Genomic DNA, 23,121 nt, shown 5'->3' on the forward strand with positions numbered 1-23,121 from the left:
CAATTCAAAATACTGAAAGAACTGTAGAAGAAGAAAATTCAATGGTAAAAGAATTTTGATTTTAAGTGCTCACCAAAAGGAGTGACAAAAGTGACAAGTAGGAGTGGCCTGCAAAGGTTACAGAGTCTTACAAACTTGTTACAAAGTCAAGGTCCCTGCTCTTTAATTCCTGATTCTCTTACAAAATAGTAAGTAAATGGGTGATGCCTCCTTTGACTTCCGTCCTTCTCTTTTATGTCTGAATGTGAGACTTACAAAATCTCTACTTCCTTCCTCTAGCTAGGCTCTGAAGTAGCCTATCTTCTGAGGGCAGAACCAAAAGTTGTGCTATTTTAAGAATGCAACTCAGTGGGTCTCCTGACTCATAACCAAGTCACAGGATTTCCCCACTTACATACCCTCTGGGGCATTTACTATGGACAGAAGATTAAGTTCAGCACTTGTGATGAGCATCTATTTTGAGAGAAGTCAAAAGCTGAAAGAATTTTTTAGAATTTATAAGATATTAAGTTCATATCTCCTTTCATGATTCTTACCTAAAGAGGTAAGAATCTAATTTTCAAATGGATGAAATTAACCCCCGGCTCTCACAAAAACATATTTCAAATACAACTTAGCTGAATGTATTTCCAATGCAATTGAGCTTAGAATTGACCTTTGATTAAATTTAAACTGCAGATGAAAATTAAAAGGATCAGAGTGCTTGAATGGGAATATTAGTAGATTTTTTAATAAAAAAATTAATTTTCTGTGACACAAATAGACTGTAGACAGATGCTGGAGATGCCAATCAACGTTTTGCATCTATAACTCTTCCTTTTAAGAGAACCTGCCTCCCATCCCGGCTCCTGCTCAAGAGGTAGTCCTAGGTAACTATATTGGTATCTAGTGGCCCCGACCCCTATTAACACCAAATGAACTTAAGATGAGCACCTGATCTAAACTGGGCTAATCCGTCTCCCAACACCAGGAATTTGGAATTGAAACACGGATAGTAATCCATCAGATACTACAATGCATAGTCAACTGGAAACTTGGCAGACCACATACATTGTACTTAATCAAGAGCAGTGAAACCAAGAGAAAGTAGAGAAAGCCATTCTAGAGAGACATGCAGGAGAATGACAGAAATATATACTACAGTGGTTACCAGCATGGACTTCAGTTGAATTTTAGTTCTTCCACTTATTGTAGAATAAAGAAAAATTATCCAGTTAGGAAGCTACATGATAGTCCAAATGAGAAGTATTTATAATAATTAGGGGCAATGGTGTGTAGGGAAAAATGTGCTTCAATGAAAACTATGACTTGTCTAAAGCCTAGAGGACAACCCTCCGGGTTTTCTGATTCTGCAGCAGTTATTTCACAATTCTAAATCACAAATAACTGATACAAATGCAAAATAATTCTTGCCTATAGCAATGCAAATACTGTCTTGTTCAGCAGAGAGTAACTTGACTTTCTTTCCCCACTGTGGAACTGGTTTTCCCTCCTTTGCACTTTCACCATTCCTTTACTTCTCATAAATTTATGCGTTTTTGACTTCTCCTTTGAACTGGTTGTAACATCGCATTAATTTCCTCATTAACTAGTTAAATAAAACATACATTTAATATGCATGCTTTTTCATATATGTATGAGAGTCATAATTTTACTTTTTTGAAAAAAATTTTTAGACCGTTTTGAAAGTCTTCCACCAAGATGCCCAGTGGATTCCCCTAACAGGACCAGGTAAACTTTGCCATGAAAAAGTGCACCTCATGGGGAGTTTAAGTCCATGTCTGTCTTTTCTTGGCTCTCAGAGGTGAATCCAAAGCAGCAGATTTGCTGCTTTTCTATTTTTAATTTCCCTATTAATTTTGTTTTGGTTTGGTTCTTTTGCATCTCATCAATTATTTTCTATTAGTGGCAGCAATGACTGGCGATTTGGTTTTGTAGTTTGACCATTTGGTGATTTCTCTAAAAGAATTAGTGTTTTCTTTAAATTCCTTGAAATTCAAGGGCTACAAACCATATAAGATCTCATAAAGTTATTTTAATAAAAGCATTTGAATGCTAACATTTAATAAGCTAATTATAAATAATTGTTACCCAATTTTTTTATACAACTTAAAAAAATTTTATTTATTTTTGGCTGCGTTGGATCTTCGTTGCTGCACGCGGGCGAGCGGGGGCTACTCTTCGTTGCGGTGCATGGGCTTCTCATTGTGGTGGCTTCTCTTTGTTGTGGAGCACGGGCTCTAGGCTCGGGTTTCAGTAGTTGTGGCACGCAGCCTCAGTAGTTGTGGCTCTCAGGTTCTAGAGCGCAGGCTCAGTAGTTGTGGCACACTGGCTTAGTTGCTCTGCGGCACATGGGATCTTCCCAGACCAGGGCTCGAACCCGTGTCCCCTGCATTGACAGGTGGATTCTTTTTTTTTCCTTTTTTAACATTTTTATTGGAGTATAATTGCTTTACAATGTTGTGTTAGTTTCTGCTGTATAACAAAGTGAATCAGCTATATGTATACATATATCCCCCATATCCCCTCCTTCTTGCATCTCCCTCCCACTCTCCCTATCCCACCCCTCTAGGTGGTCACAAAGCACCAAGCTGATCTCCCCATGCGATGCAGCTACTTCCCACTAGCTATCTGTTTTACATTTGGTAGTGTATATATGTCAATGCTACTCTTTCACTTCATCCTAGCTTACCCTTCCCCCTCCCTAGGTCCTCAAGTCCATTCTCTACATCTGTGTCTTTATTCCTGTCTGGCAGGCAGATTCTTAACTACTGCATCACCAGGAAAGTCCCCATTACTTAATTATTAAAACACCAAGACTTCAGACTTGGAGCAGACTCTCAGCTAGTAATTTACTAAAAATGTCACAGATGCTCTCTTGAATTTTCATAGCTGTTCTCACATGCCCATACTACAAAACTACACATTAGGAAAACAGAAACTTCATTGTGAGAATTTAAGCTGATGCTCAGAAGTGTCATACATAATGACAGTTCAGATAAATGTCTGTAAATTTATATACTTTAAACAAAGCTTTTGTGGGCCATCTGAGAAGAAGAGTTGGAGAAATAAATGAGAACTCCAATTAGGTAAGAATATTTTATGTGACAGACCTTACACTAATAAATAGTTGTCCTCTACCATCTCTGTGCAGTAGAGTTACCTACAGATAATTCTCTTTGGAGAGGATACAGATACCCCAGGACTATGAAGATTCTGATTCATTTTTTTCTCTCTCTGGTGCATGTTGATGTCTTTTCATCCTTGCACTTAGCTTATAATTGTGATATGCCTTGACTAAAGATGAATAAACTGAAGTTTAGAGAAAAAAAAAAGCACTAGTGTTTTATAGAGATCTATTTCCTGCTGAGTGAAAGACAAAAGAGTATTGGGCTTGTTAGTCTTTTGTTTGTCTGTTTATCTATTTCGAGTTCAACTCAATTAAGAATTTTCTGACCACCAGGAAGAATAGCTCTTTAATACCTGGACCAGAGACATATTGTGATGTTGTGTTTATTTTTGCTTGACTTGTGGCTGAAATCTTAGAATTGAAACTGTAAGTGCTCTCTATGTGGGTCTGCAATTCAGAAAGACCTTTACTTTTCATTGTGTTTCTTCCTTGTGTAAGTGTGTAATGCTTTCCCATCTTAGGGTGTTATTGACTGAATAGGTTAAAACTCTTAAATTAAGCGATCTTGTTCTGATTGGCTAACAGAGGTCAATAAGTACTTACATGGATTAAATATTCCTAAAATTCCCAGAAAATAAACTTCTAATACTTTAAATGTGCTAGAATCTAAAAGGAAAGAAAAGTATTCTTAGCAAAACTAACAAGTGACTTTTTAAGAAGCCAAGCTCACAGAATATAGGTGAATCTTTGGCAAACAAAACTAGTTTAATATTTTGGTTTAATAAATCCAGCTGTGCCTTTTCTGATTTATCACTGTTAAGGATAATGCAAGCCTACATTTTACTCTAGTTGGGAATGACCTTCCTAAATTTATACTGGCTTATTGATCAAATAAGCTAGCATTACTTCCACTTAATGTTTAAGATTAAAAATATATAAATTTGTGCTTAACTAAATTGAATTATTATTCTGATTTTCAATAGAAGTTACATTTTATAGTATGTTAGATTGAAAATAATTTATTTAGGTAACTTAAAACCTTAGGCTTATATAATTAATTCCCAGATGTTCACTGGATGCCTAAATTATCAATATTTCTAAATCATGGAATGGAAACATTGATTACTGAGCATGATTTTCAGTTTATATGCTTTTGTTTTGTATTTTAAATGCTACAAAGAGGGTATTTCTTTGGGTCTGTTAACGAAGGTGCTTATTTTTGCCACTGTGAGAAGCCTTATAAAGGATGTGTGTGGCTATAGACAGCTGTGTTCCGTGTATTCATAAGCTTTGCTAGTCTGCTAAAATGCCATATATCATACAGTTCACAATTACTTACCCTGTAGTTTTTGTAAAATAAAAGTTACTTTGGTTAAAAGTTACTATTAATACAAATGATTGAGACCATATACTTAAAAGCAATAGTTTCAGAGAAATACAACTGTGTACCTACTTTTGTTTTGCAAGGAAAATAATTTTTTCGTGAAGCAGCCATTCTCAGGGTTTTTGGTCTACAAACTCCTTTGCACCACATTTCCACCAGCAACGTGTGAGTGATTCATTTTATTGGTATCCTCACCGGCATTCGGCGTTGTCATTATTTTTAATTTTAGCCATTCTGTTAGGTATGAAGTGACATCTCATTGTGGTTTTAATTTGCATTTTTCTAATGGCTAATGCTTTTGACCTCTTTTGATGTGCTAATTTGCCATCTGTATATCTTCCTCAGTGAAATGTCTCTTCATTTATTTTCCCAGTGTTCTAAATAGACTGTTTGCTTTTTTTCCTGTTGAATTTTGAGAGTTCTTTATATATTCTAGACACTCATCCTTTGTCTGATATGTGTTTTGTAAATATTTTCTCCCACTCTGTAGCTTGTCATCTCACCTTCTTGACAGTCTCTTATAGAGCAAAAGCTTTTAATTTCGTGATTCAATTTATTAATTTTTCCTTCCATTGATCATGCTTTTGGTGTCAAATGTTAAGAACTCTATGCCCAGACCTAGATCCTTAGCATTTTCTCCTATTTTTTTCCAAAATTTTATAGTTTTCTGTTTTACATTAAATCTACTATCCATTTTGAGTTAATTTTTATACAAAGTGTCAGATTTAGGTCAAGGTTCCTTTTTTTTCTTCCTGTGGACATTTCTCCAGGACCGTTTGTTGAAAAGCCTCTTTGCACTGAGTCTACATGTTCATTGCTAGTTTATTAAAATAGAGTTGATTTTTGAATGTTTATTTTATATCTTGAAAACTTGCAGAACTCACTTATTAGGCCTTTGGATTTTTTGTAGATTTCTTGGAATTATCTAGTAAATAATCATGTAATTGACCAATAGGGACAGTTTTATATTTCCTTTCCAGCACTGTATTGAATATCAGTGGTGTGAGCAGAATCCTTGCCTGTTTCTGATCTTAGAGGAAAAACATTGTCTCACTAAGCATCATGTTAGCGGTAGGTATTTTAGATGCTCTTTATGGAGGAAGTCTCCCTCTTTTTCTTCTTCTGAGAGTTTTTATCATGAAAGGATGTTGAAATTTTGTCAAATGATTTTTCTGCTTTGCTTGATATAATCATGTGAGTTTTCTTCTCTAACCTGTTAATATGGCAGATAATATTAATTAATTTTCAAATATTGAACTACTCTTGCATCTCTGGAATAAATCCTATTTGATCAGGGTGCACAATTCTTTTTATACATTGTATAATTGTACTTGCTAATATTTTGTTAAGGATTTTTGCATCTATATTCATCAAGGATATTGGTCTTTCTTTCTTTTATATAGCATCTTTGGTTTGGTATCAGGGTTACAGTAGCTTCATAAAATGATTTGCGAAGTGCATCTACTTTTTTTTTTTTTTTTTTGCGGTACGCGGGCCTCTCACTCTTGTGGCCTCTCCCGTTGCGGAGCACAGGCTCCGGACGCGCAGGCTCAGCGGCCATGGCTCACGGGCCCAGTGGCATGTGGGATCTTCCCGGACCGGGGCACAAACCCGTGTCCCTTGCATCGGCAGGCGGACTCTCAACCACTGCACCACCAGGGAAGCCCGTATCTTCTTTTATGGAGGAGACTGTGTAGAATTTGTGTAGAATTGTGTAGAAATATATGGTAGAAATCTCCAGTAAAGCCATCTGGGCTTGGAGATTTCTTTTGGGGAGTTTTTAGGTTATGAATTTAATTTCCTAAATAGTTATAAGGCTATTCAAATTATCTATTTCATATTGTCTGAGTTATGGTAGATTTTATTTTTCAAAAAAGCAGTCTATTTCATTTAAGTTGTCAAATTTATGTTTGTAGTATTCCCTTTTACCCTTTTGATGTTTTCAGGGTCAGTAGTCATAGGTCCTGTTTCATTCCTAATATTGGTGATCTGTATCTTTTTTCTTTGTCAGTTTTCCTAACAGTTCGTCAATTTTATCCTGTCAAAGAACCAATTCTTTGTTTTATTTTGTCTAAGTTTTTCTGATTTTAATTTCAATGATTTCTGCTCTTGCTTTTATTATTTCCTTTCTTCTGCTTACTCCAGATTTATTTTGCTCTTCTTCTAGGCTTCTGAGATGGAATCTTAGATTTGAGACTATTCCTTTTTTTCTGAATGTAAGCATTTAGTACTACAATTTTCTTTTCAGCACTGCTTTAGCTGTTTTCCACAAATTTTGATATATTGTATTTTTCATTCAGTTCAAAGTACTTTTTCTCTTGAGACCTCCTCTTTGACCCATGGGTTATTTAGAAGGGTGTCATTAAGTTTGGAGATGTAATTTTTGGTTATTGATTCCTAGTTTGATTCTACTGTGGTTGAAGAACACTGTATAATTTCAATTCTCTTAAATTTGTTGAGGTTTGTTTTATGGTTTCTCTTGGTATATTTTCTGAAGGTTCTCAAAAAGTATGTATTCTATTTCTGTATGGAATGTTCTATAAACGTTAATTAGATTCTCTTGGTTGATGGAGTCATTGAGTTCTATATCTTTCCTGATTTTCTGCTTAGTTGTTCTATTAATTATTAAAAGATACCATAGTCTTCACCTATAATTGTGGATTTTTTATTTCTCATTTCAGTTGTCAGTTATTGCTTCTGATACTTTGCAGCTCTGTTGTTTGGTGCATACATGTTTCAAATTGCTATGTCTTCTTGGTGAACTGACACTTTCATCATTATGTAACGTTTTTGCTCTTTGTAATTTCCTTTGCTCTGAAGTCTACCTAATAATGATATAGTCACTCTTGTTTTCATTTGAATAACGTTTGAGGGATACATCTTCCCATCTTCTTACTTTCAATCTTTTGAGCAAAGGAACACCAAATTTCTTAACCACAGCTTTGGCTACAGTTAATTCATTTGAAAATATTTCAGGAGTAGTGGTGGTTAAAATTTCATTTGGGATTATAATATTTGGGTTCCAAGAAGTTTTTTACCTAGAGCCAATTCAAGAAAGAAGAAAATATCTTTCACAAGGAAGGAAATGCACAGAGGACTCGAATTTTTAACTTGTAAATAGTAGGGGAAAAAAAGGTAATTTTAAATGACTACATAAATACATGAATTAACATCCAGCAGACACAAAGTCACCCACTGATATGAGTTGGTGACCAAATATGAGGGGGATGCATTGGAACCTTACTTAATGTTTTTGTTTAATAGTAGGAGAATTCTGAAAAAGATACATATGTGATCATTGGTACCTAGTGTTGGAAATCCCCATTCTTAAGATACTCACAAACTCAACACTGTTTTATTGTTGTCACGTAGTAGTCAGACTTTATTTTCCTAGGCTTTCACAAAATAAATGAGTACGTGAGGAAGACAGCCTCAACATTACTACTTTGCTTTTGATAAACTTAATAAAATCCTTTCTGTTACCATTCAAGGCCAAAATGTTGAGAGAGTCCTGGCTCTTTGGCATCTTTTGTCCTCTGGCAATATCTCTTTGCTCCACTCTATTCAGCATACAACATGCTGTTCCAGCACACTAAATCCAATAGAGGGAATTTTAGGTGTAAACAAAATGCATTTGCATATTTGAGATTAACATGATTTTACATTGTAGTATTCTATATCTGGGAACATGTTTAAAGTAGTAATTCCTTCTAGTGTTTTCGTGACACTACTCCCTTTACCCTCCTCCTTATTAAAAAACAATTAGATTACCCTTCCTACAGCTAGAGGCTGACCCTTAGGCTTATGAGTCTTCAAGATTAGAATACCCAAGACTTGAACCCAGAGCTCACTCTATGTCAGGCACTGTATTAAACACCCTATGTACACTAGGGTGTTTTACAATTAAATGATTAAATGTCATTTAATTCTTATGACATTATTATAAGAATGTTATCCAAACATAAAGGCGGCATAATATAATAGCAAAACGATGAGAAAAGACTGACTTCAGAGAAGTTAGATAACTTGCCTGCATTCACACAACTACTAAGTTCTTGAGCCTGCATGGGAATCTAGGCTTGCCTGACTCACTAACCTATTCTCTTGCCACTATACCAATCCTATGTTATACTATCAATTTCGGAACTAGCTGTTAGTTTTAGCCTCTTAGTATTTGAAGAACAACAGGCCTTTGTCATTTGGCCACCATATAAGTACTACCATCTGCCTAACTCAATTAACGTCCCTATAGCTCAATTTCCGGGCATCCTGTCTTTTCTGTAACTCCTCTCTCCCCTTCCTCCCTGCTTCTAGACCCTGCTCAAAATTGGTTTCTCTGTCCCTGTTGCTAGATTAGTGATTCAAACATTCAAACATTGTTTTCTCTTCTTCCTTTTTTTTTTTTTTTTGGCTGCATTGGGTCTTCGGTGCTGCACGGTCTTCCTCTAGCTGCAGCAAACGGGGGCTTCTCTTGTTGTGGAGCACGGGCTCTAGGCATGCAGGCTCAGTAGTTGTGATTCATGGGCTCTAGAGCACAGGTTCAGTAGTTGTGCACAGGCTTAGTTGCTCCGCGGCATGTGGGATCTTCCCAGACCAGGGCTCGAACCCATGTCCCCTGCACTGGCAGGCAGATTCTTTAACCACTGTGCCACCAGGGAAGTCCCTTCCTCCTTTCTTTTAAGTATCTTTTCTCTATAATTTTCCCCACAAGATTCTCATACAGTGTTCATATGCTCATATGAGAAACGCACTCACAATATAAATGTGTATGTTAAAAAAGACAGTTGTCATTTTGGAGGCAATTTTATTTATTGTTTTTCTTGCTATTTGTTTTTCTTAAATTGTCAGACTTAAGCTTCATCCATTTATATATTCAGTATATTTTTAGGGTTTCCAAATCAGGACCCAAGATATTTACCTTTCATTATAGGGTGAAGAAATACTCTGAATATTAAATAAATGTTATATTCTTTCTACTTAATGTCAATATTAAATAAATATTTACTCATAAGTATTTATTTTATTTTTATTTTTAAAAATATTTATTTATTTGGTTGCGCCGGGTCTTAGTTGTGGCAGTCTGGTTCCTTAGCTTTGGCATGAGAACTCTTAGTTGTGGCATGCATGTGGGATCCAGTTCCCTGACCAGGGACTGAACCCAGGCCCCCTGCATTGGGAGCGCAGAGTCTTAACCACTGTGCCATCAGGGAAGTTCTCATAAGTATTTATGGAGTGTCTATATGTCAGCTACTCCCCTAGACACTAACTTTTTACCCTTCCACACAATCTATTTTTGGTGAAAGTATTTTTTAGATATTAAAAATAAGTTTGCTCAATATAATAATACACAAATTCATTTTAGAAAAAATTAAAAAATACAAACAAAAAAGAATTAGGAAATATACACCAACAACAATCACTTTCAATACTTTTATGATTATCCTTCCAAAGTTTTATTCATATTTTTGAACTGCTAAATTTTCTTTTCAGTTAACACTATAGAACAAACATTCTTCTACATTAATTGTTGTTAAAGGTCAAGAATAGTTCATTTTGTGGGTGTACAATAGTTTTAAAATCATACTTTCAATGTTGGACTCTTAGCCTATTGCTAGTTTTTTTGCAATTACATGCGAAGCCTGTGATGAACATCATTTAGGTATTCTTCTTTTCATATATCCTTAGGCGGTTCCTTATAGTCTCAGAAATAGCATTTATAATGGGCTGGGGGACATTTTTCCAGATCTCAATTAAAGAATTATCACTCGATTGGTTAAAAGTTTGCAGCCTATATATTCATAGGAGATCCCTTCTGTTTGAAATTCAACATAATCAACAGTTTGCTCAAGCCTTAACTCTTTAAAAGTGTGTCTCCTTTATTCAATACGTACTGATAAGATACTGGACATGGGGATACAAAGATGAATAAGAGCCTGTGCAGGGCAGATAGCAATTTATTGCAGTGTGCAGATTTGCTACTGAATAGAACACGCTGCGCTTAAAATCTGCAGCAGATGGGTGCGCAAGACCCTCAGGCTGTGTTGAAGAGCGGGCAAGGCAGGGTACAAACCAGTGGTGAATAGTTGTAACATTTCTTAAGAAGAGAAGAATGTACATTTTAATTTAATATTTGGTGGTTGAGGAAAAGATACAACCCATCGCCTCTTATCTATTGATTACTCACGTTTCTCACTTACATGGTGGTGGGCACAGTTTGCTTACTTTCAGCATGTAAATTCAGAGGAAATATCGCCTAACTCTGCACCGAAGAGTAGAAGGAATTTAGAAATGACTGATATAGCTAACATCTGATGACAGAAAAATAAAAAATCACACTAACGGGCACTCTTCCTTAGACAACAAAACAGTGAGACGTCAACTGGAATAACCACAACGTCGTCAACACAGTGGCGTCACGCGTATAAGCGAAGGCGGTTAAAGTGTTAAGGCCTGCCCAGACCTCCATGCTGCAGTAGGCAGCGCAAAACCTGTGCAAATTTTCAGGGAGTGCTGCCGATCGCTGCCAGCCACAGGAGATGCGGCGTCCGGGGACCGTGTGCCGTTAAGAACGCCTGTAGGATTGCACTCGCGTCTTGCCCGGGAGCGGAAGCACAAACCTACGCGTCCGAGCCCTCCCTTGAGGCCCCGCCCACTCCTTGCCCTAGAGCTTGCTGGGGGCCCTGGAGGGGGAGTGGCCAAGGGCGAGGAGGAGAGAATGCGCATGCGCAACTGGAACTCAGTCATTTAGCCAACTATCAATCTCGCGAGTGTTGAAAGTCGGTGGCGTAGGTAGTAGACCTGGATGCAGGCGAGATAGATGATATCTACCACAGGAAGAAGAGGAGGCGGCCAAGTCACTGTGCGCTCCCGGTCCCTCTTTCGCTTTCCTTTCCTTCTCCCTCAACCCTCCGCCCTACAGTAAATCAGCCCGCCTTCCTGACCTCAGTGACCCGGGTGACCCCGCCCACTCTCGTCGACGTGATTCCCGCCGTGAGGTAAAGCGCTGGTGGAACCCCGAGCCCGGCGGAAGAGGAGGACGACGAGAGGGGGAGGCTGCTGGGCCTGGCTAGGGCTCGTCGCGGAGCCGCGGCGAAGGGGGCGTTCGGGTGGTCCTCTCGCTCCTCCACCAACTCATTGCGACGTAGCCTCCCAGGCCTAGGCCTCCTCCTCATCTCTGCCGGGCCCGGCCTCTGGCAGCAGCGGGTGACGCAGAAGGAACATCATGTCGTCCGCGGCCGACCCTCCGCCACCCCCGCCTCCCGAGAGCGCGCCTTCCAAGCCCGCAACCTCGGCCGCCGGCAGCGGGAACAACAACAGCAACAAAGGCGGCCCCGAGGGCGTCGCAGCCCAGGCGGCTGCCTCTGCGGCCAGCGCCGGCGCCGCGGACTCTGAGATGGAGGTGAGAGCGGCTCGTGGCGTGGGGAGACGGCGGGATGGGGAGGAGGAACTGGTTCCCTCGCCTCTGTGTTAGTGATGAGACGCAGAGCCGAACTTCACCCCTGTGCACCCAGACTCGGCCTCGGACCCTGTGGATCCGAAATGATGCTCTCACCCTTGCGCCCTGCGCCTAGCCTATCCCAGCCAACTCAAATGGATCTCTGGCACCTCACATTTACATTATTTGTCTCTTTGGCGAACCTTGCCAAACCCTCGAACGCTCTTGTTAGACACATGTTCTTGATTACTGAGGCCGAGTGGGATCTACCTTTTTTTTTTTAAGCTAGACTCCCATAATTCCCTCGCCCATCTCTGAATCTCGATTTTAGTTTCCACTAAACTTGGGGGGAAGGCGAGGGAGATTTCCCCTTAGGAAAGAGGGTAGATGGGCGCGGTGGGGAAGGCATTTAAAAGGAGCGCCTCTGAGGACTTGGGCCTCCTTTTCTTCATCCCGGTCCTTGCGGGGGAGGTATCTGTTCCGGGCAGAAACAATGGCGAGAGCTGGATAGCCGAGGGCGCAGTGGGGATAAGCGGGGCGCAGCTGCTCCCTTGGAGGGAGAGGAGGCTCCTCCCAGGCACTGTTCCATGGGGAGGGAACTGACCAAGGCGGCAGCAGCTGTCTTGAACCCCCATCTCATTTGGGGAGGAGTGATGGATGGATGGATGGATGAATGAGTTAGTGAGTCAGGGGCTTTCAGACCAGCGCAATTCGTCTTTGGGGGCCTTGGCCTTTTTTTCTGAAAATTGGTACTTTTCGCTGCCGAGCCTGTCTTCTGGGCTGGGGCTGGCCGGCCAGGGGATGGTGACAGTACTGCGGGGGTGGAAAGATTGGGGAACTGCCAGGCGGGTCTCTTGGGTGTGCTCCAAGGCTTTGCGATGTCTGGGAACAAAGTGATTGCTTGCTCCTTCCAAATTTTATTCTTGGCCTTCAGTCTGTTTTGAGATATTTTATAGTTGCAGCCCAAAGATTTCTGGGAGTTTTCCATCCTTGGACAGATTGAGCGAAGGTAATACTGTTCTAAAAACGAACGTTGCTGCAGGATTAATAAGGAATTGGTAGCGCAGTTTACCATTGAAGCATTTGGCGCAGTAGTTTTATTTGGGCAACAGCGGTCTAATCTAGGGTGAAGTAACATGTTACTAGTTTTTCAAAGAACTTTTAGGTGACGGTGGGTTTTGGTGGATTAGGACATCTGGTGTTCTGTAGTTTTCAGTGACGAGATTTGTTTCAAATTCATATCTGGTGTTACCTGTTTTCTCTTTCTTCAGGTTTTAAATGGTTCTTTTGCATTCCCAGGGTTAACTTGGATTCCTGCTTCGTGGTTTAAGGGGGTTTGAAGTTTGACACTAAAAGCAATTGTATGTAAATATGCAGTTCTCTGCAAATTGCTGTCCTTGGTTGTCCTCAGCTTCTCAAAAGGGGCTGTCATTCAACTGTTGGAATAACAACCAAAGTCTCACAAGAGGTGTTACGGAAACATCAGAAAGCAGAATAATTTAAAGCCTAAACTAAATATTTTGGCTTTCAGTTGCTATTTTTAAGTTAAAGTAGAATTAAAATTTAACTATGAATATTAATGTTACAACAAGTACCAAATGATGTCAGTGGTATTTTTATTTGCCGGATGGGGAAATTGAGTCTTCTGGTAAGTAGAACCCACATCTGGCTCTGAAGCTGACCCTTTCCCCGAATATCTTGCCCTTTCATATTCTTACAAAAAAGGTGTTTGACGATTTCATTTATTGAAGAGTGACTTAGTTATTTTTACCTTCTTAGAATAGGAACATCAGTAATTTTATCAATCTTTTTACTGACTAGTTTTAGTTTTTATTTTTTCCTTCACATTATACTGTGATTTTTCTTTTCTTGGTCTTTTAATTTGGGTTTTTCCAAAATCATCTATTTTCTGACAGAGCCCACTTTCCTAGAAATATTAGCTAGCTTTCCTATGTATTAGGTTAATTTTTTCTTTTTGCTTGGTACTGATAGGTCACAGAAGCAGTCTCATTTTTTGTTTATTATTGTGATCTTTTTGGCAATGTGGATGGGGGCCTGTCTTTGTTCATCCTCATTTCTCAGTATTGACTCGACTGATAGGTAGGTACACTGTATACCAATAACTATATGACCTCAAGAGTCCTAAATCCAAACCTTTTTTTTTTTAAATTAAAACTGTGAAAGAAATAATGACTGCTGTTGGAAAGCACATCTTATTTTTTTAGTATGTATTTGACCTTCCATGGTATCCCATTACCATTTTGTGAAGTAGGCTAGGTTGGTGGCTTTGTCATTTTTACTTGTGGAGACCAGAGATTTGTGATGAGCTTAAGGTTACACAGGTTCCTACAGGTCTTAGCAATGAAGTTAGACTTGAATTTGGGTCAGTTGACCTCTTAATTTTAGTGCTATACCAGCCCCATCCCCCCAACTTCTTAATCACAGGTAGTTTTATTACAGTATGTATTGACACACACAGATTAGTACATCATTAATGAAAATTAGACTTTCACCAGCTCTTCTTATGTTCTTTTAATGGATGAGTGGAACTTTGCAGTGTAGTTGTTGCTGTTATTTTGTTGTTTGTGGCGTTTTGAATGTCAGGGTGAATAAATTTGCAAAAATAGCACATTTATTACCAGTTAAGGAATCAGATTGTACTTAAAGGGTATTCACTTTAGGCTGCATGATGAAATTTTTTAATTTTCCAGAAGATGGGAATCACCGTTACTAATGCGGCTTTCCAGGTGTATATTTGTGTAGCAGTACAGTAGATACTGCAATTTTATGATTAAAAGGGAACGTATTTTCTTCACATTTTATACTGTTGAATTTAGCTTCATAATTTTTGATTAGAAAATGAAACATTTGCTGAAAGTAATTTTGTTCTGGGATGATGGAGATAATAATCTTGTGTTTCAGTCTTGGCAATAGCCATGCAGTTTACATATTTGGATTAAATAAGTTGTTATCATCATGGTATTTTTCATCAAGGTTTCCTATCAGGTAGGATGACAGCCATTTAAGTATCTGGGAAATTTGGGACAGGAGTGTATTACTTTGAATGTGTTTTGGGCAGAAATCAGTCTAATAATGGTGTGTTGAGTATTCTTGAAGAACAATCCATGATTTTTCCCTCCTACCAGGAAGTATTTGATGATGCGTCTCCTGGAAAGCAAAAAGAAATCCAAGAACCAGATCCTACCTATGAAGAAAAAATGGTATGTTCTAGGCATATGAAGAGTTTTATATCAGCTTTTATTAGGTGATTAAGTGTACCAAAATTGAAGCACAGATACCCAATTTAAATATGTATAACGTGGAGTACTATAACTTTTGTACCTTACTTGACTTACTTGACTGTGTAAACCAAATATAGAAGTATGGCATGAATTCACATATTATGTAAATATGTGGGTTATGCTAACACCCCTTATATTTTAAGATTTAGCATTTGGGAGTGAGGTGAGTTAAAGACCAGAGAAGTAATTATTCAAGGTAATGTTTATTCTGCATGTGTCTGGCATTGTACTCTACTGGTTATAAAGGAAATAATACATGCTCCTTGCCTACAGCCTTCTTATAATATGGATGGGATCTTTACAAAAGAGAATATGAATGTTATACTTGAAAAATACCCAGCTCATGTTTCATATCCTCTTAGGAAACTTTATTTTACCCTGAGTTAACCAGTACCTACAAAGAGCTTTAAATTTAAATTTAGATTCGATAATAATGACTAATAGTGAATGATTATTATGTAGCAGGCCCTGTTCTAAGTGCTTTGTATGGATTAAACTCATTTAATTGTTTTGAAGTCTTAAAAAGTTAAAATAGCAGGTGTAATAATAACACCACTACACAACACAGTATGCTTCTTAAGAGTGGGGACAGTGTCTTCATCTTTCTGTCTTCAACCCCCAGAACAATATCTGGCACATAGTACATTTTAACAAATCTTACTTTCCCCTTGTTCTTTGACTTTCTCTTCAATATCAATAAATGTTTCTGAATCTCTTAAATAGCTTCAAAATCCTAAAAGTATGCACATGTGTATATGTATACACACATATAGTGTGCATAATACATATTGCAATATGTAAAGTAGAAATGATGTATTATTCTATATGAATTCTATTACATTTATATATGTGTATATCTGTAACTGTCCTGCTGCCTTTCTTTGCTGTCAAACTTAATTGAAGGAAAAGATATAATTTCCAGCTCTACTTTTCCCATTCGTTCCATTAACGCTTCACAACTTAGATTCTGTCATTAACACTGTACTAGTGATTCTAATGGCCAGTTCTTTGGCTTAATTGTAGTTTGATTTTCCTTGCTGTCACTTGTGTTTGACACCATTGACCACTCCACAGAATTTTTTCTTGGCTTGAGAGACCTTTTTTTCCTTGATGATATCCTATTTACTTGACTAATTCCTTTGTCCTTCTCATTACATTATGAACATTTGTTCTTGGACAGTTTGATCCTTGTCACTGGTTTTCATCTGCCATCTCTAAGTGAATACTTCAGATGCCTCCAACCATTGCATTTTCATTTGTTTGTTGGACATTTAAGTTCCTTTGGTACCTCTTATATAGGAGTATCCAAAATTGAATTCCTTATCTCTACCTCACACTTACACTTAGGATTATCTCAATGAATGAAACTTTCTCTTAATAAATACCCAAGCTGTTACAGTACCTCATAGTTTTAATAGTCTTGGCAAATTTAACTTCATAAATATTTCTCTTATCTTTTCCTCATCACCCTAGTTCAGTATTCTTCTGTTGCATGAATAATTGTGTTGGCATCTTTATTTGGCTCCTTTCTGATGCTCTGGCTTCTTCCACATCTCTTTGTGTTTTTGCAAAGTATATTTACAACACAAATCTGATTATATAATGGAGGTTTTCATGGTTCTTTACAATGCTTCTTGTCTTCACGGTTCCCTTTATTGTAAATTTTTTCTCACTTCCTACAGATTTTTTAGTCTCCTAGTTTAATTTCCTTTTTCAACATCATGATCTTGAGAAGCAGTTTTCTTCCAAGCAACTTCTTTATCATCTGCTAGATCCTATTCATAGGTAAGTCTTGATATCCACTCTTCATTCTTGAACCCAAGATGCTGAGTACTACTTGAGAAAACTAAAATAATAGTGCTGACTGGTACCGGAATAAGTTTATGGTTTTTACTGTCTTTGGCTTTCAACAATCCCATTTAGCCATTCTAAAACTTTGCCACTCTGATTAAGTGTTCTACTCCTTTCTGCCACACCCTCATTTTCAGTCTTCCTCCACAAAGAATTGCAGGCCCATCATCAATTTACTTCCTCTCTGTTTCCAAGCATGTATGGCTTCTACTGTCCTGGTCGTTTCCTTCTGTCTCAGAGAAAGAAGCTTTTTCCAAGGCTATTGATTTTAATCTTCCATTTGATTTTATGCTTCATTCCTTTTAGGTTCCTAATCTTATTCTATTGTTTCTGATTTTTAGGAAGCGATTTTTCTCCTTAAACCTTTTTTTTTTAATTGAGGTGTAGTTGATTGACAGTGTTGTGCCAGTCTGTGCTGTACAGCAGAGTGACTCAGTTTTACACATATATGCATTCTTTTTTTAATATTCTTTTCCATTATGGTTTATCCCAGGAGATTGGATGTAGTTCTGTGTGCTAAGAATAGGACCTTATTGTTTATCCATTCTAAATGTACTAGTTTGCATCTACCAACCCCAAATTCCCAGTCCATCCCTCTTCCTCCCCTCCCCCCCCATTGGCAACCACAAGTCTGATCTCTTATGTCTGTGAATCTGTTTTTATTTTGTAGATAGGTTCATTTTCCTTACCCCTCTTTTAAGATCTCAAGTCATTTTTTTTTCCTGCTGAAATGTAATTACTTTATTTTTTTTAATTTTTTTAAATTTTTTTAAATTTTTTTTGTTTTTTTTTTTTTTAAGTCATTTTTATCTTAACCTTCTCATTTTTTCAAGCAGCAAGGTCTTTGCCTGTTATTCCCCTCAAACCTTTGCCACAGTTCTACTGAAAGCTTATTCTGTGTGTTCTGAACTTGGTTTTTTGCAACTAGTTTGTAACCGAGAGAGAATTTTGGAAATTATGGAATCTTTTGTAAGGCCCTGGTGAAACTTATATTTAATTCTTTAAGACAGTAGTTCTCAAACTTGACCTTGTAGAAGATAACAGAGAACAGAGATCTTGGATATTTTTGGTCTGATGGATCATGAACCACACTTTGAAAAAATACCACCTTAAGACATCTAGAGCCATTAAAGGTTTTTGAGCATTAGAGAGGTGTGATAAGGTCTAAGAATTGGGGGGACCCCCTCCCTTCTCTGTTGAAACATTACCTCTGTTCGGATTTTCCTGATCTTCGTGGTTAAAATTTCAGTGCTCCTTGCACTTGCCATCACTCTGCTTTATTTTTACTTCTGAGTATTCATCATTTTCTGACAATCTTACATAATTTACCTATTTTCTGTTTTCAATATTGGATTATAATGAAAACTTCCTAAAGAAACAAAACACCTTTTCTGGTAGACACACAGAAGTATTTTTTGAATTGAATAGGTATTTATGAAGAAAATTTTGATTTGAAAATGTTTTTAAAGAAGTGAAGAATACATATTCAGTGATTTGAATACTGTAGAGTACTTTTACTTTAAAATATCTAGACTCTGACCTATCTGAATTTATTTCCAGAGCTTATTTATCTTGATCCAAACATAGCAACAATAATAGTCTTTTTTAAGTAGCAGCATCTTTCTCATTGCATGTTCTTGGCTTTTCTTTTATTATACATGTATTAGGAAATGAAATTGTGCAAAATACATATATGTATATGGATCTCAGTTCAGTACTTTAAAACAGTTTTTTAGTCTTCAGAAACAAACAACTGAAGCTTGTCATCTATAGAACATTACTAAGGAGAAACATGTTGACCTGTTGTTAGTTGTATGGATTGGGCTACATTTGTGGTCCAGTGAAACAGTCACCCTGTGCCTTCCTGATAGCAAATTGGGCTTCAGTTTTACCTTGGTATGATTTAAAAAAATTATGTTTTCCTTTAAAAAATACATAGTTTTTACAACATTACGATGTTTGAGTATCTCTGGTGTTTGCTAGGTAAAATATTGTTTTGGAATTCATTCTAAAATTGACATTTTAAGCATTTATAGGTAGAGATGTTGAGTTGAGTAACTGGTTTCTCTGTTTATTGAACTCTTGTCTTCTTGTTTCTCCTTTTTTTTAACCAAACTGTTAGAGTGTCTGTAAAAAGTCTGTTGTCTTAAAGGCTCTCGATTTCCCTTGTTTATTTATTTTTATTTTTTAAAATTTTATGCAGTGTTTCACAGAACTAACCCCCAAGGGTTTTTTTTTTTAAATAATTCTACAGCATTTCTATTTATTGACTGATTGATTGATAGGCTGTGTTGGGTCTTCGTTTCTGTGTGAGGGCTTTCTCTAGTTGCGACGAGCGGGGGCCACTCTTCATCGCGGTGCTCAGGCCTCTCAGTGTCGCGGCCTCTCTTGTTGAGGAGCACAGGCTCCAGACGCACAGGCTCAGCACTTGTGGCTCACGGGCCTAGCTGCTCTGCGGCATGTGGGATCTTCCCAGACCAGGGATCGAACCCGTGTCCCCTGCACCGGCAGGCAGACTCTCAACTGCTGTGCCACTAGGGAAGCCCCACCCTTGTTTATTTTTATAAAAACTTCATTTCAAGATCTTAAATGTTTTTTGGTTTAAATTCTTCCATTCTCTTTGTGTGATAATAGGGAACATTCAAAGCAGTAGATCTTAGATATGAAAATAAGAAATGGTATTAAGAACTGCATTGGGTTAATGAATATTTCATGAACTTAATAGATGTTTTTCAAGCCTTATAGCCTTTTAAAATTTAAAACAGCCTAACTGATGAATGACCAATGCATTTTCCCCCTTCTGAATAAATACACTTGTATTGCATAATGTCTTTTGATTTTTTATTTGATATTTTTTCCTCAACTGTATTGAAGTATAATTGACACACAGTAGTTTTATATTTGTAATTCAGTGAGTTTTGGCAAACACATGCGGTCATTTAACCACCTTACAGTCATGATGTAGAACAGTTCTGTGATCCCCAAAACTTTTGCTCCTGCCCTCATCCCCTTGCCACTTCAGATCTGCTTTCTACGAAATCACTGCTTAGAATTTCATATAAGTTGGATCGTATAGTATGTAGTCTTTTATGTTTGGTTTCTTTCATTTAGTATAATGCTTTTGAAGCTCATCTGTGTTGTTACCCATAGCAGTAGTTTGTTCCTTTTAATTTCTGAGATTGTTGTGTGGAGGCATGTTGAAACCTTGATTTCTGAAGTTGTATTAATATTCTGATAAAATGTGTTTTAAAATTTTTTGCAGCAAACTGACCGGGCAAATAGATTTGAGTATTTATTAAAGCAGACAGAGCTGTTTGCACATTTCATTCAGCCTGCTGCTCAGAAGACTCCAACCTCACCTTTGAAGATGAAACCAGGGCGCCCACGAATAAAAAAGGATGAGAAACAGAACTTGCTGTCAGTTGGCGAGTGAGTAATATTTGATACTTAATAGTTGAAGCAAACTTATTTTTGATAGTCTTCATTAGGAGCATAAAATCACTTTATTAAAAAAAATTGTTTTGGTGCTGTTATTTATTTGGCCTGATTGGCTTGGCAGGATATAGCCATACATGTATAAATAAATAAAAATTTGCATAATGCTTTATTTTTATATGGACTGAATAGGGAATTCAGATGTATTCCACTCCTTGGAGTGGAAACAAATGCAGAGGTTAAGCGGCCTATTTAACATCACCTAGAAGGAATTAGAATAATCCAGCTTTGAACTTAGATCTGACTTGGGGTGTGCTCTGGTCTCCTAAACCACATACATGCATTGAGGGTATTGCTATTATCTGAAGTCTGTGCTTGTGTGTGGATGTTGTGATGATTTATGCCACAGCAGTTTGTTTAAAATTTTTGTTACATACTTAGTTTTCTTTATATAAATTGAAGTGTCAAGGTGTATGATGACACTGTTAGGTGGTGGTTCAATATGTGTAAAGTAATTCTTACATGTTGAATTTATAGATTTTTTTTAGAATTTGTGCTGGTTGGATAACTAAGATGTTCAGTTTGTAATAATAAATTTAGGGCAATCTCAGCTCCCTGGAATGGCTATATGTAATTTCCAAAGTGAAAAATGAAATGTGATCAGTAATTAAAATATGCTAGGTTATCTAAAAGAGGAGAGTACAAACTGTTATCAACACTGTTAAATTTACTACATAGTATACAGAAACATGGAGGTATTAGCTCTATCTCGAGGGCATTATCATCAAAAAGCATATTACCTTAATTTTATTTGGGGTATTCTACTCATCTGATATATCTTTTTTGCTAATCCATTGTTTGTAACCAAAGTGCTTTTGTTTTAATACGTATGAAACTTCATGAGAACTTTGCAATTCAGATGTATTTAAATTTTTCAGACTTGAAGTTTGCAGCTGTTTAAATAGCGTCAGTCTCGTGCTCTGGAAATGCAGACTGCTGTAATGGATATTGTTATGGGGTCATCAGTATGATGGCATGAGAAGAAACACTTCTATTAAGAGCCTGTAAGATAAAGATACCATGTAGTAAATAGATAAAAAATTGTTCAGCTTTGATCTTATTAGTGTTGGTGAAGAAAAGGAGTCTTGGTTAATAGATTTCTTTTCTACCCATCAAACCATCTTAAATGGAAAATTAGCTTAAGTGAAGTAATTAGGGTAATGGTACTGTCCTGTCCTTCAGTAAAAGTAGATATATGCTTTTTTTCCCCTTTCCATCATCCAGTTAACAATCAACGATGCCTCAATTTGACGTAATAAAGCATATTCCAGCTTTTATCTTCAGTTTTAACAACCATAATAATTATCTTGATAATATATTGTGAAGGAGATTTTATAAAGAAAAAAACGAAGTTAATATTCTCAGTTTATGGAGAATAACTTGGGGTTGGGGGGGCGGGTAGATCTTTGCACTAGGTTTCATAGGGTTGGAATGCAGAGAAGCACAAGAAATAACACTTTTCACTAAGACCTGATTAGAAGCACATAAAACAAACAAAAACATCCTTGCGTTTTTATTGCCTTGGCCTGTATTTCTGAGGAATATTTCTCTGTCTGGGAAGGCTGATTATCCTCTCCCATCAAGCATGTAGTTTTGGTAGAAATAAGCAGTAAGTTAGATTTAGAGGTCACAAGAGTGGAATAATCTACTGTTTTCTAATTTAAATGAAAATATTTGTTGAAAATATGAAGGTATAATTGGAAACTTGAGAATTGGGGAGTAAATAGTTTTACTTACCTGAGTCCTTTAGAGATTAAGACATCTGGCAATATTATAACTACAGAAAATTAGTTATTAAGAGGAAGTCTCTGATTCTCTTGGGATGTAGAATCTGGGCAAGTGTATTTAAAATGCTTTGAGTAATTCTGATGAATCTAGTTAAGAGTCATTGCTTAAGCCCAAAGTCTCTATTCTGCATATTCTGCAGCTTTTGGTGAAAGCTGTAGTTTTAAAAATGTGACTTTTGGTACTATTTGAGGTCGGGGGGCAAAATACTTAACTTTAAAATGCAAATTATGAGGTTTTTCTGACTGCATATTTCCTTGAAATTAGATTATCACATTTATGTTTATCAGGTTCTGGTTAACCTAAGGTATTACTCTATTTTGAAAACTGTATGTATATCTTAGAAAGCCATGTAAAACATTTCAGGTTTAAATTTACTAATTATTTCTACTGTTTACTTTTTTGTCTTAATTTACATCCCTGTTAAGAGATTATTGTGTAATCTTGGTCAGCCTCTTGACTATTATGTTGAAATAGTAGCTGGTAGTCAAAATTAAAGCCAAAACTCAAATCACTTGATTTTATTTTAAACTTGACAGCTATCGGCACCGAAGAACAGAGCAAGAGGAGGATGAAGAATTATTAACAGAAAGCTCCAAAGCAACCAATGTTTGCACTCGATTTGAAGACTCTCCATCATGTACGTTACACATATTTAATTACTTGATCTCTGAAACATCCCCTTGTGAGATATCCTTTGGTTAATGTTCTGGATTTTTCTTGGCTGTAATTTATAAAT

At 37.2% G+C, this 23,121-nt stretch overlaps 1 protein-coding gene across 1 annotated transcript in view; it reads left to right on the top strand.

The window, feature by feature from the left end:
- The first annotated feature begins 11,327 nt into the window (after positions 1–11,327).
- SMARCA5 (SNF2 related chromatin remodeling ATPase 5) overlaps positions 11,328–23,121 on the top strand; it is a 46,993-nt gene continuing 35,199 nt past the window's right edge. Inside the window, exons 1-4 of the mRNA XM_060012092.1 lie at positions 11,328–11,913; positions 15,096–15,170; positions 20,365–20,531; positions 22,922–23,022. Coding sequence (XP_059868075.1) covers positions 11,737–11,913; positions 15,096–15,170; positions 20,365–20,531; positions 22,922–23,022 — 520 coding nt within the window. The 5' untranslated portion in view covers positions 11,328–11,736. The remainder of the gene's footprint in view (positions 11,914–15,095; positions 15,171–20,364; positions 20,532–22,921; positions 23,023–23,121) is intronic.

The sequence above is a fragment of the Delphinus delphis genome, chromosome 5, assembly GCF_949987515.2.
Source record: "Delphinus delphis chromosome 5, mDelDel1.2, whole genome shotgun sequence".
Classification (NCBI taxonomy): domain Eukaryota; kingdom Metazoa; phylum Chordata; class Mammalia; order Artiodactyla; family Delphinidae; genus Delphinus; species Delphinus delphis.